The 13,017-nt window shown below is 40.2% G+C and overlaps 1 protein-coding gene across 15 annotated transcripts in view; it reads left to right on the top strand.

Annotated features, from left to right (window-relative positions):
- The window catches only part of CRACDL (CRACD like), a 64,483-nt gene that overhangs the window by 32,398 nt on the left and 19,068 nt on the right, over positions 1–13,017 (top strand). For 8 of the 15 annotated variants that reach the window (XM_072932498.1, XM_072932495.1, XM_072932493.1 and 5 more), the window contains 5 exons: positions 7,030–7,106; positions 8,029–8,191; positions 11,099–11,234; positions 11,574–11,738; positions 12,355–12,423. In XM_072932498.1, coding sequence (XP_072788599.1) covers positions 7,030–7,106; positions 8,029–8,191; positions 11,099–11,234; positions 11,574–11,738; positions 12,355–12,423 — 610 coding nt within the window. Of the gene's footprint in view, positions 1–1,691; positions 1,784–7,029; positions 7,107–8,028; positions 8,192–11,098; positions 11,235–11,573; positions 11,739–12,354; positions 12,424–13,017 lie in introns of all 15 variants that reach the window. The other 7 variants (XM_072932514.1, XM_030278270.4, XM_030278249.4 and 4 more) reach the window with 3 other exon arrangements.

Below are 13,017 nucleotides of genomic sequence, written 5' to 3'. Positions count from 1 at the left end.
CGCATGGGTCCCCTCCCCAACCAGCTCGTGGCTGGGCAGGGGAGGTCTGCACTCTCCAATGACCAGAACCAAAGAAGAGCGAGTTCTCCTGGGAATTCTGCTTCTAACCCCTCTGTATTCTCAGAGGCGTGTCCACCTTCAATTGGTCACCCCAAGTGTCAGTATCCAAACCTGACCCCTGACTGGATTGAACTCTTCCTTCCGAGAAAATTATTTTCCCGTGTCAAACCATGACATCATTCAGTCCCAGTGCTGGCACTCTGGATAAAGCTTCTAGGATGGCTGTGTGTATATAAGCATGCACTCAGGTGCATTTATTCCCTTCATTTAAAAATTGGAGGCCGAATAAAAAATGAAAAGTGAAACTCCTTTGACCTAATGAGAGATCTGAAGCAGGAAAATGTATGGCTTTGGAAATGGTGTTGCAGTTGTTATGAAATTCTCCTGTCCTTTTTATGAGCTTTTTTGGATGTGTTTATACAGACTAATGAGATTCCCAGACACCTGCACCTCACTCACGTGGACACTCCTAATACCTGGGCTTACATGTGCTGTGCTAGCTCAGGGGGAGCACTTTACTATGCTTTTTACACTTCCTCTTGCAGGTTATTTATCTTACAAAGAAAAGCTCAAGGTGATGGCTGCTCTTTGGAAATTATTTTAGAATTGGACATACTGTGAGAGATTTAGTTTGGGCTAGGCTCAAGCATTATCACTTGGGAGCACTGAAAGTTGTTTGAGAGTTTGAAAGGAGGGGACAGTGATCTCTGTAAGCCAGAGGAGGTCTGAGCAGAGAGGTATGTTGAACAGCAGGGTTTCTTGAACTGTGTGCATACCTGCCTGCTGCCCTACACTTGTTTCTGCCACACCCTGCACAGTGTTTTCAGCACAATGTCTCCCCTGGCTGCAGAGACAAAGCTTTGCTTGGGAGGCAGGTGATCACAACACACTTTTGAACCTGCGCTATGCCGAGGCAGGGCACCCTGGGGCGGTGTCCAGGTGGTGCTCTTGCTGATGCACATGCCAGAGAGCTGGATTGCCTCCAGGGATGTGAAAGCACTGCTGATGTGCCTGGAATGGCAGAGGACCATGGCAGGCACTCTGGGCTTGCTCCCTCTGGAAACTGTGACCTGTCCCATTTCTGCAGTCCAAGTGACAGGCTGTGTGGCCTCTGGATGATGCCTTCATTTCAGGTCTGAGTCCTCAGAGAGTGGGAGGATGAGAAAAGGCTGCCTCAGTCTTTGCTTCTGGCACTTAGGATGGTTTTACGCTGGTTACTCTCTCAGCTAGAGGAGTATCTCAGAGTGTTTGGGTTTTCTTTATATCCTCAGAATTCCTGCTTTATTTTCTTCTTCCCCCCATCCCCCTGCTCAGATCTTCAAGGCTGTGTAATACCAGTAGGAATGTTAGTGTATATTGTGATGTTCTGAGAGAAGAGCAGCTCTTCGTCTCATGTGAAATAATTTCCCTAAATTCAGATTTTTTAACTCCTCATGTTTCTACTAGAAAAGGGATATTATTATACAAAAGAGAAATGAAAGGTGTAAATTGCTGTTGGTTTTTGGATACACACTTTTGAATGTACTGGCATTTGGAAGGGATAAAAAGGGAAATAAAAACCTGTTGTGCTGCTATATTCCATCTCTATTCTCTGCAGTGGCATAGTCTCAGATGTATTTTTTGTATCACAGCTTATCAAGAAAGGACCTAGGAAGGAAGAAGGAAAGTGAAAAGAGTCTCAGCTGGGAAAAGTCCAATATAGCAAAAGTACTGTTATAAACAGGTAATATTTATAAATTTGTCATTAGACATTATATTTGGCTTATAAAAGCTCATAATAAATTGATAAAACAAGTACCTCTGGTATTCCACTGTGAAAAGAACCACACATACAATGTGGGGGAAAAAAGGAGGAAGAGGGTGTGACTGCCTGCAGTGTGGTAAATCTTGCCCTTGGCTAACAAGGGAGAACCAATGCAGGTTGTTTCTTTAAGATGAAAATCTTGCTGAGTTTTCAGATCACAGAATGACTTAATTAAGTGATGGACTTCAGTAAATCCTTGGGGAAACTGGAAATGAGAAAGCTCAGCAGCCAAGCCTCTAGATCCAAGCATAAGTGCACAATGAACGCCACCCCTCCCAGTGGGTGCCAAATACAAAGCTGCTGGATTTTGTCAGTATTTTGTTGCACAGCTCTTAAGCTTGTAGACCATTATAGATTTTGAACAAAGCTTCGAGGGTGAAAAAACTTGGCTCCAGAGCAAAAACTGCAATCTCTGTTTACACCAGGGAAAGGACAAGCAGTTACAGTCATATCAAGGGTAAACTCTGGATTTTTTTTGTTTCTCCTCTTAAGTATCATGTTTTAATCAAATTTTTCCTATGATGAATGTATTAATATTGGAGGGCTTGTTGCAGATGATGAGGAAAAGACTTGAAAGATTGAAAATCTGCCTAAAAATACTGTTAAAATACATTATACTGAAAGAAAAAGGGAAGATATAGATCATATGGTTCTCTGAGTTTATATCTTTGGGAAAAAAATAGAATTATCTCCACAGGAAGCATTTAAAAGGAAACCCAGCTTCCCCCATATTAATAAAAACAACAGTAAATTTTAAGGTAGAAATTAATGTGATTGTCCACAGCTAGGTTTGGTGAGACACTAAGGCAGGCAGTGCTCGGCTTGCAGAGCATCACAGAGGGTTCTCTGGCAGCTGCTGGATGTTCAGCAAGGACCAGTATTTCTTCACACTGTCTTGGGATATTGCTCCAATGCAAACCATCACTTGGCAAAGTGCTCAAGCAAGTAGCTAAATGTCAGCTTCAGTGTTTGCTCAAAACGAATCTGTTGGCTTTTGAGTGTTTTTCTGAAAACCTGAACACCAGCACACTACCCAGAAGCATTTTGCAAGTTCTTCCAGTCCTCTCTGCTGCCTGCTGATTCCCCCCGACTCCTTCTTGGGTTAAGGTAGCATGTGACCTTTCATCCCTTGATGCAAACAAATCTCCCTTTGGTAATAGAAGGCACAAAACTCTTCCTGCATCCTTGGTATGGGGCGGGTGGCTGCACCTCACTGCCCTTGTCATTGTGTATGTTCGCACAACATAGTGACTGCTGCAAGGGCTGCTGTCACCTCGTCCTCTGTGTCAGCCACCACTGGCCTGGGACAGTCACACCAAACCCTGGGTTCAGGCTGGAAACTTGTCTTTTGAACTGAAAACCAAATCCTTATAATGGCATGATGAGTTGAGAGGCAGTTTTTATTAAAACCTTACAGTCACCCCACTGCAAACCCAGTATTGTTTACCTGACTCAAACTTACAGCATTTATTTACCATAATTTAAAATAGCCATTTCCTTGCTGATGGTAAAAGAATCTCTGGGCTCCTGCACAGGAGGTTGCAGCCACTGGTATTTGTGCCCAGTGTCTCCTGCACCCAGGTGTCTCTGACCCACACCTTGGGTGGCTTTCTGCCTCACTCCAAGGTTATCTTACCGGGACAGCCTTCCTCCCTGCACACAGCCCCGGTCTCTTGGGCAGCTCTCCCACAGCAAAGCAGCCAGGTTTTTCCCCAGGTGACACTGAACTGTCTAGGGATGACTCTGGCAGCAGTGGTGGGACATGCTGTTATGGAAATTACACATGCCAGCCACAATAACTGGGTTCTATTATGTTTCTGCTCAATCAATAAGCTGAAAGACAGATTCCTCTGTAAAAGTATTTAAAAAGTACTTTTTATTAATAGCATTACAGCTTGAGTCGGGCATCTCTCAAGAAGGTCCTTAAACAAAGAAGTCCCTGGATAAAACAGTACATGGAAAAATAGTATCTTTCAAGCAATCTTTGTGTGTTTTGCAGGCAAGTAACAAATTGTTTATGTACTGGACAAATTTAGAACCCCCAGGTAATATAATATCTTTCCAATTTTCTCTTTGTCACTCTGACAAGTGATCCTTAAAATAGTTGCAGATGTCAGAGGCAGCTGGATCCACAAATACACTTGCTACTATATTTTAATATAATAAATAATAATAAAATATTATTAAGATTCTGGAGAGTCGTTCTGTTGAGCCCTGTAGCTCAACAGTACCTGCTACAGTATTTTCTAGTAGTCATTGTATATTACTCTGGTCTCTGTCTCCATTCCTGTACTTTAATTCCATTTACTCATCTCCTCACAATTTCTAATCACACTTTGGGAGTTATCTCTCTCTGATTATAACAATCCCAACCAGGATCAATCTGAGGCCAGACAGCCCAACTTCCCCTTGCCAGTAGGTCAACTCCACATGTTTTTTATAATTGTTTTCTCTTGCTCTTGTGGATGAAACAACTCCTTCAATAACAGGCCAGCATTGGCCCAGGATGGGTCACATCCAGAACAAAGAATATCAAATAATGATGCACATTGACCTGCATCTTCCCTTAACATAGGAATTTGATTTCCCCACATAACCAAGTCCCCAGGATTCCAGGGGTAATGGAATACGAGGACCACAAACACATGCAGTGCCCAAGCACCTCCTTCCTTCTCATAAGCCAGGGCTCCAGCCCTGTACTCTTGCAAGAGACACAGTAGTGGAGGGCTGCCTTCCTCTGGGTAAGACACACATTCTTAAATAATGTTAGGAAACAGCGAAAATGTGGTGGGTCTCAAGAACTGCTGCACGAGGAAAGAAAGGAGGTGAGGATCTTGCTTCAAAATGCATGACTGGCAAGAAGAGAGCCCATTCAAGGTTCAGCATCCTTCTGTTTACTCTAAGTGAGATCTATACTGCACCCCTGGTCACATATTAATGTCATTCAATGTTTGGAGCATACACTGGAAACACTCTGTGACCTCAGATGTCACAAAATAAATAAATCATGCTAATCTTTGCATGCATTATGGTGGAGCTAACTTTTTTTTTTTTTTTTTTTTTTTTTTTTTTTTTTTTTAATTGGTTTTATTCTCTAGAAATTTGGCTGCTAAGGTTTGGGACAGGAACGTAGTTCTGGTATGTTAGGAATATAAGATACTATTGATTGAATTTTGCCAGAGGGAACATGTTTACACTTGCCTGCATGTTTCCAACAAGCATTGTCACTGTGTGGGGGTTTATCCCCCAGTGGCTTTGCTGTTGAGAACTAGGGAAGTATGGCATACAAACATTTGGATAAAAAATAATATACCCTCACCTGACTGCAGCTGAATGCAGCAGGCTGATGCCAATGAACCACAGATGGGGATGTGAGTTATGTCATCCACAATTTATACAGAGACTGTAGACTCCCACTTCTGGATGTGTGTAGCTTATGGATGCTACAGGGCATGCATAAAGCAGCTGAAGCTTTAAAGGTAATGATTTACATTCCTGCCATTGCTACTGCAATGTGACAGCAGGAATCTGAGACACCCTCTTTAACAATTGACTAGGTGTGCCGCAGCCCACTATATATATTTTTCTGTCACCTCCCAGTGGACGTTTACTTCAAAAATAAAGGTATCCTAGAATCATAGAATTGTTTGTGTTGAAATGGACCTTATAAAACACCTAGTTCCAACCTCCCTTCCATAGGCAGGGACAACTTCCACTCGACTAGTTTGCCCCATCCAGCCTGATCTTGAACACTTCCAGGGGTGAGGTATCCACAGCTTCTCTGGGCAACCTGTTCCCAGTGCCTCACCACCCTCATCCATTTTTTTTTTTCTAGGGTAAGTTCCTTATTAATTCTCCATACTTCAGGCAGATGCCCTTGACCAAAAGTTGCTCACCCTCATGTTTGTGTTAATTTAGATTTAGTACCTGGTGGGTGGTGGCAGGGGGTGTTTCACACCCAAGCTGTGGGTCTGACTGGTGCAGCAGCCCTGGAGCTGCCAGGCAGTAGAGGTGCCTTTGCTGTAGTCCTGCAGCCCTGCACTGTGGCTCAGCCCAAGTGGCTGCAGATGGCTCAGGTGATGTGTTGTGTTTTAGATTTGAGTAATAAAGGTTTCATTTCCATTTCACCAGCTTGTTGGATTTACAAGACTTATTTCTTAAGTCTCCCAGTACTTCAGTGGATCAAACTAGCCACAGTCTACTCACTCCAGGTTGTGGCATGTGGCCACCATTACAGCCCAAAGAGTGACTCTACAGCATTTAACTCACTATCCAGTCAATGGCATACATGACTTTATTCTCACTTGACCATGAAATTATGGCTCTCCAGATGAAGAAAAGAGAGCACAAACAGACTACTGCGCAAAAAATATAATTTAAATTACAGATCTAATGTCTTCAGGCTTTGGACATGTACAGTTTTGCAATTATTTTTTAGTTTAGGAATCTTGATAAGCAAAGTAATATTTTGCTTCCAAAAAGTAAAGAAGAGAGAAGAAAATAAGAAAATACATTGTTTTATTTTTACTTGTATTTCTCTGTTACTATTTCTCCTTAATTCTGTTATCTATCCAAAAAGAAAGGAATGGAAAGAATCACTACCTTTCCCCAAGTTTTTTTAGAAAGAAGAAAAACCACAATCTGTAGAATACTTCAAATTCAATATAAGTAAGGGGAAAATACATGGGATTCTCTACTATTGTTACTTGTACATTTGCTCAAATGCTGTAATTTTGTTGTTTTGTCTCTGGTCCTAAATGGGCTGAGAAAGGGAGAATCAAAGATGCCCACCTCCCCTGATACGTATTTTTAGAAGCATTCAAAAATTCACCAAAGTCAGTCTTCAGATAGAGGAGGCTGGTTGGCTAAACTGTCATGTACTCTTGTCTTCTGAAAGTGGAAATAGTCTGTGTAATCTATTGTACCTCTCTAGAGCCTAATAGGTACCATATGGGATATTTTTATATATTATGTACATTTTATGCATATTTATATATAATGTACACATACATGTTTAAACATGTATGGAGACTTATATAAGCATACATGTAATACTCTATTCTATATCTTTATATTTTAGCAACTTGCTGTATGTATGTGTACACATATATAGTAAAGTACTGTTATTTTGTTGGTACAGCTAACACTTTTTGTACCACCTTTAGTGATTGCCACATGAGTTCCTCAAGGACAATGGACCCTAAGATGAGAGAGGCTGAAGGAGATGGAGAGGACAATTCAGGTATAATTTGTCCCTTACCTGGTGAATGAAAAGTGCTGTGACTTCTTGAGCTTCTATGCCTTAGCTCTATCATAGAAGCCAATTTGTTTGTTTAGAGAACACATTCTGCCTTTCTCTTCACCATTTTCCAAGAGCTGTTACATGTTTTCAGCATCTTCAGAGGCTTGAAATAAGATTTTTATAGCATCTTGTGACCAGGCTGACTTTTTTACCCAACAAAATGCCTCGTGGTACTCTTATGTCAACTTAAACAGGCCAGGCACAAATTGTTGGAGTTCTTGTGGAAAACACTGATTTAATTTGAAATAGTTTCCTTCACAGAGCTGCAACTGATCCTAATTTAGGTCTTTCCTCACTGAGCAGACTAGAATTGCTTTTCAAGCTTATTGCTTTATCCCTAGATGAATACTTTGTGATCCATTGAATCTTATAATCAGCATTAAAAATGTTCTCGATGTATTATAAACGTTTTAAAATCATTAGCCTCCCAACACTGTGCATTCACCTATATATGCCTTTTCTACATTTAAATTTGTTTTGGTAGCATTGCTCTTATCACTTATTAGCTTGCTGAACAAAGGCAGTGGGTTTCCAAGTAATAATTTATTTTTCATATCCCAAGCAGTTAAGACAATTTTTTTCCTTCACAGTTTAATTACCTCAAGAGGCAAGTAGAAACTCTATTAGGAATGATCCTACACCATTGGTTACTTCTTGTGTCTCATAAACATTGTAATCCATTCTCCAAGATAACAGTAATTTCATGCTATCCTTACAGTCTTGAAATACATTAATGCAACAGTAGACTGTGTTACATTTTCCAGGAAAAAATCCACTTATGCAAAGAAATTATAAAGAAATGTTATTTTTCAAAAATTTGCACATGCTTCTGGTTTATGTTTCTTCATGTTTCTTCACTTAGGAAAGAAAAAATCGAAGTTCAAATCTTTCAAAAAGTTTTTTGGTAAAAAGAAAAGGAAAGAGACATCTTCTGTGAGCAGCAGTCTGAAGTTGTGCCAGTCAACAAATGATGTCGCGGCCTCTCATGACATGCGCACTAGCTATGATTCTGAAGATGAACTTGAGTAAGTCTTTAGACTCTATTTGGTAAACAAATACAAAATTTCTACAATGTCTGTAGATTAAAGACACCCCAAAATTGCCTCCTCACCTTGTTCATAATGCTGTATTTTCAAACAGTTGCTTTTCCCAAGAAAGTACAAATTAAAATGGTTGATGCAAGGCTAATCAGAAGAGCAAGAAATATTAATGAAAAAAGCTTTCATTTAATAATAAATAAGCCTTGGGTTATAATTTCAACAGAATGTAATTCCCATCTTCAAAAATGAATTAGATAATTGGTGTATATCCTACCAGGATTGTCTTATGCCCCTAAAATGTGACTAGTAAGGACTGTTGTAGAAAGTCAGAAGACTAACCATTTATGCCAGGGTTTGAAAGCAAGGAAGGAGTTAATGGGATGACTGTAACTGAAATCAGCAGGAACCAGAGGCTCTGAAGCCTTTTTTTCTCTGTATCCATGGGATTCATCTGATCAAAGGAAAAATGTCTGCATTTGAGTTCTAGAACCACAGACTCATAGAAGGGTTTGAGTTGGAAGGGTCCTTAGAGATCATCCAGTTCCAGCCTTTCCACCACGGACAGGGACTGTTACTTACCAGCTGCCTTTTATAATCAGAGAGAAGTCAGCATTACTAACAAAGACTGTATCACCCTTATGCATGAAATAGGCTCTGGAGGTGGCTATATCACCCCACTGAATGTAAACAGGAGCTTGGGATAACCACCTCCAATGTAAATGGCTGCAATGTGACGTCTGAAGTTAGACCAGATGAGTCTCAGCCTGTGTACCTCTTTGCCTCTGAAAACCCAGTCTTCATGTTACCCACTATGAAAAGTAACCATGAGAAAGCCGATCCAAACATTGAGATATGTCTCTGGACAGAGAGGTGGACTGAAGAGCCTCTTTGATAAGTAAAAAGCAAGTCTTTGCTTTGGTGGATGCTGTGCCTCTCAGAACAAGCCTCCTGGTTCTCAAGCCAGGGCTGCTGCTTTGCCCAGGAGTGGGAAAGGAAATCATCCTGGCCATTTAAAACGACATTATTCGATGTGGCCACCAGGCAGCGCCAAACAACCAAAAGACATTATTAACAATTTTTTTTCTTCTTTGATTGTTTTGTATTGTTTTTTTCTTTTTGATTTCATGGCATTGGCAATAGTAATGTTAGTTAGTCGAGCTTGAAGCCCTTGGAGTTCTGGGCTGGCAGCACCAGGTGGTGTGAAATGCTGTTGTTTGACAATTTATTACATCTCTTGTAAGACATGGATGGTGAGATTTTTCTTTCCCCCATGTGTGGCTTAACAAGGTCATGTCTGAGTGGGTGCCACCTCTGGCTGTTCTGGCTATATTCCTGTGCTGTTACCTGTTTTTTAATATTTATTAAGACAAAGACCAGGAAATTATTTGAAAGGAAGGAAAATTAATTTGAACACTCGTAATCTGAGAAGACATGCAGGGTACCTCCATTATGTGTCTGGGAGGGATGCATCTGCTAGAAAGAGGAAATGAGGATGGAACGCTGGGATAAATGTGCCCATGCAGCAACACTGCCTGTGTTGCTGCTGCCCTTGTTGAGTGCTGGTGCATGGGGCACCACTGCAGCCCTGACTGGCACCTACTCTGCAAATTGCTATAGATCTCTCTGACCTTGGATGCATTGCAGAGATCACATTTGCACTCAGATGAATTGTTCTTCTAATGTCTCTAATGCATTAAGCAGAAGTAGCAGGCTTTCCTTCCTTCTGCAGCAAGAATGTTAGATCAACTCTTTCCTGCTATTGTTTTATCAAATATATTTATAGCAGCCACTATGAGGAAAATTTTACTGTCTGTCATGATTGTTTATGTTTCTTCAATGTCCCTATGACAGTATCTAGGATCCAGAAATACAGTTCTTTTTTCTTTTCGGCTCAATTCACGTGATAGTTACATAAACCCAAACAATTATCTATTCTGCACTCATTTACCATTTCATAGCTCCCTGATTTAAAAAATTTGAAAAAGGTACTCTTAACAATACTGTGTGCACACATTTCTTGTCCCTTCTCAGTAAGGGTATGAGCTAAGCTGAGAAAAATGAGCACAGGAAACCTCTTAGCAGGTAGCTGTCTGTCTGTGGGCCTCCTCTACCATTCCCATGAGGAAGCAAGGTGCTCGTACCCCACATGCACCACTTGAAAAAGAAGTTACATCACATATACATCAAAAGTAGGAAAGACAATATGAGAGAAACTGGCCACAAAGCATCTCCTACTTCCCCAGCTAGGCCACAAAGATTGTCAATGAAAAAAATTGTGTCCTAAAGGCTCATAAGAGAAAATTCAAGGGACCTTGATATAGAACACAGCACCTTTTAAGGATTTATGCAAAAAATTCCATGCAAGGACTACATTGCCTGAAATGTTTTTTGTTAATGATCTATATGGCAGAAATATATTAAATGCTGTACCACATTTAGATAGTAAAGGTCCTTATTCTTCCTATGGCAATGGTCACTTATTTGCAAGACATGGTCTTACATTAGCAAGAAGTCTCAGTACAGACTCATTTATGTGAATTCCATTTTGCACCTGGGCTTGCCTGTGGTACTGTGACACTACCCAGCTGCTGGCTTCCACCCAGGGGGCAGTAGCTTTTTCCATAAGACATAACTCATCTTCTTGGGGTTAAACTGTCTTTAACCTTGATTCAGTTTGTTAACCTGACAGATAACAGCATTTACTTTTTTGTTGTTGTTGTTTTTAAAGGTATTACTTAGGTTATCCTGAATGGCTGTATTCTTGGGGAAGTCTGGAATCTTGTTTGTGATGCTATGCATCCCTGTCTCCCATTCCACATTCAGTAGACCCCTTGAGTTAAGAGAAATGGCAAAAAATTTGCATGTTTTCACTCATTTGTTATATTATTCTAGGACACATAAAGGCATTATGGGAAGCAGAGCTTTGTCACATGATAGCATTTTCATCCTTGAGACTGGGCAAGAGCCTGCAAGGCCAGTAAGAGTGTTTTCTCAAGAAAATGTTTCTGATCGGATTAGAGCTTTACAGGTAATTTAGACAATATTTTTTTTTTTCAAATGCACGAGATGGAATGTCTTTCCAGGCTTGATTTTTTTTTTTATAGTACTTGTGGTTGAATGTTTGATTAGTAAGTAATATCTGTCTGCAGTTTATATCAAATGTTGCATTTGTAGACAGCAGTATCCCACTGAAAAATGGGTAGTTTATTTGGTTCCCTAAGAGAATGTGTAAAATCAGATGTCTTGTGGTCTGGATAATTCAGTTGTGAAGTTAAAATAATGGTAACTCATTGACCTCAGCTAACAAAATGTTCTGGGGAAACCTCCATCACTATCACAAGCTAATGTATTTTATGCCATGCTGAAGCTGAAACTCCAGCCTACCATGAAATTGGGACCTCCACCTCCATTTGGACTTCATGCAAAGCGAACAGAGGATACTGGGACCAGTTCTGAAGATGATGGATTACCCAGGAGCCCTCCAGAAATGTCTTTGCTTCATGAAAGCCTAAGCTCAGGCATGAGAACAAGAGTAAGTAGTTCCAGTGTTGACAAAAATGAATGTTTAATAACTTGTTTTACCTATATGTGGATGGCAGAATAAAGTATTTGGTTTTACGTATCCCTATTTTACCTCTGAGAAGTTCAGAATTACTTTACTTAAATTGGGAAAACTCTCTCTGTAAACAGCTACTTAGAATCTGTGTTCCTATTGAAACATAAATATCACACCAGAAAATGCAGAACTAGGAAGAAGAGTATGTGATTGTGTGCATGAATGGGAATGCTGTGTTTTTTATAGAGACTACAAAGAGCTGCCAGGCATAAAAAAATAAGGCTGAAAAATCTGTATTCCCCCTTGAGTGTGTTGATAAGGGAACTCTCTAATGTTCTTCTAGGTTGCCAATGGAAAAAGAAACATAAAATAATCTGATTTTTCTTAAAGATAGTTTTGTTAGACATTATTTCATTCTTTATCTGCATGTCTTACACTTTATGTTTGCAGTGTCCTTGCTAATCCTTAAGACTGTAGAGAAAAACAACTTACATTGTCAGTACCTTTGTGCACTTTGTGTAGATGGTTTCTGCAATTATATCCACCTTGTTTGTCATCTTTTACTGAATCTCTTCCTCATTCCATCCCACAGTTCTCTGACTCTCACAAGCATCTTAGCTCTTTGAGTTTAGCTGGAACAGGCAGTGAAGAAGAAGAACAGGTAACTGCTGCCATATGTATTAAGGGACAAGTAATTATAACTACCCACAGTAGTTTTTAAAAGAAATATTAAAAAAAATTATTTTGTTGCCTGCCTGCTGTGAAAAACCAGCTTTGTGTGCATGTAATTGCCTGCCTGTCTGTTTGCTGTTTAAATGTGTCTGTCTAACATAACAAACTATAATTATTTATCAACATAATTCTGATGAAAAGTCACTCCATTATTATCCCATTGATAATAATAATGTCTCTAGAAAAGCTCATATCCTTTAGCAAACTCTATAGACATGATTTAATCTCCAAGCACAACCAACCAGATTTAGACACTGAAGTAGGAAATTGCAGTAAAGGCTGCTTGAGTTACATGCAGGATAAGGGAGAAAGCTTATTGAAGAGATGGGAAAAGCTCTAGATCCTCTGAAACATGCCCAGACCCTGCTTTAAGTACAAAGTTACCTCACACTGACACAGAAAGTGTTTGCCTGATGGTAGTGGCTGACAGTGCTGCTTAGGAGTCTGAGTTCATCCTTCAGTGGGATTCTGGCTGTGAATTTTGCTGAAGTGATGTTTTTCAGAGCTCGAGTATAGGCACATG

The sequence above is a fragment of the Taeniopygia guttata genome, chromosome 1 (assembly GCF_048771995.1).
Source record: "Taeniopygia guttata chromosome 1, bTaeGut7.mat, whole genome shotgun sequence".
Classification (NCBI taxonomy): domain Eukaryota; kingdom Metazoa; phylum Chordata; class Aves; order Passeriformes; family Estrildidae; genus Taeniopygia; species Taeniopygia guttata.
Note: the sequence above shows the minus strand (reverse complement) of the source record. Positions and strands in the feature narration are given on the sequence as shown.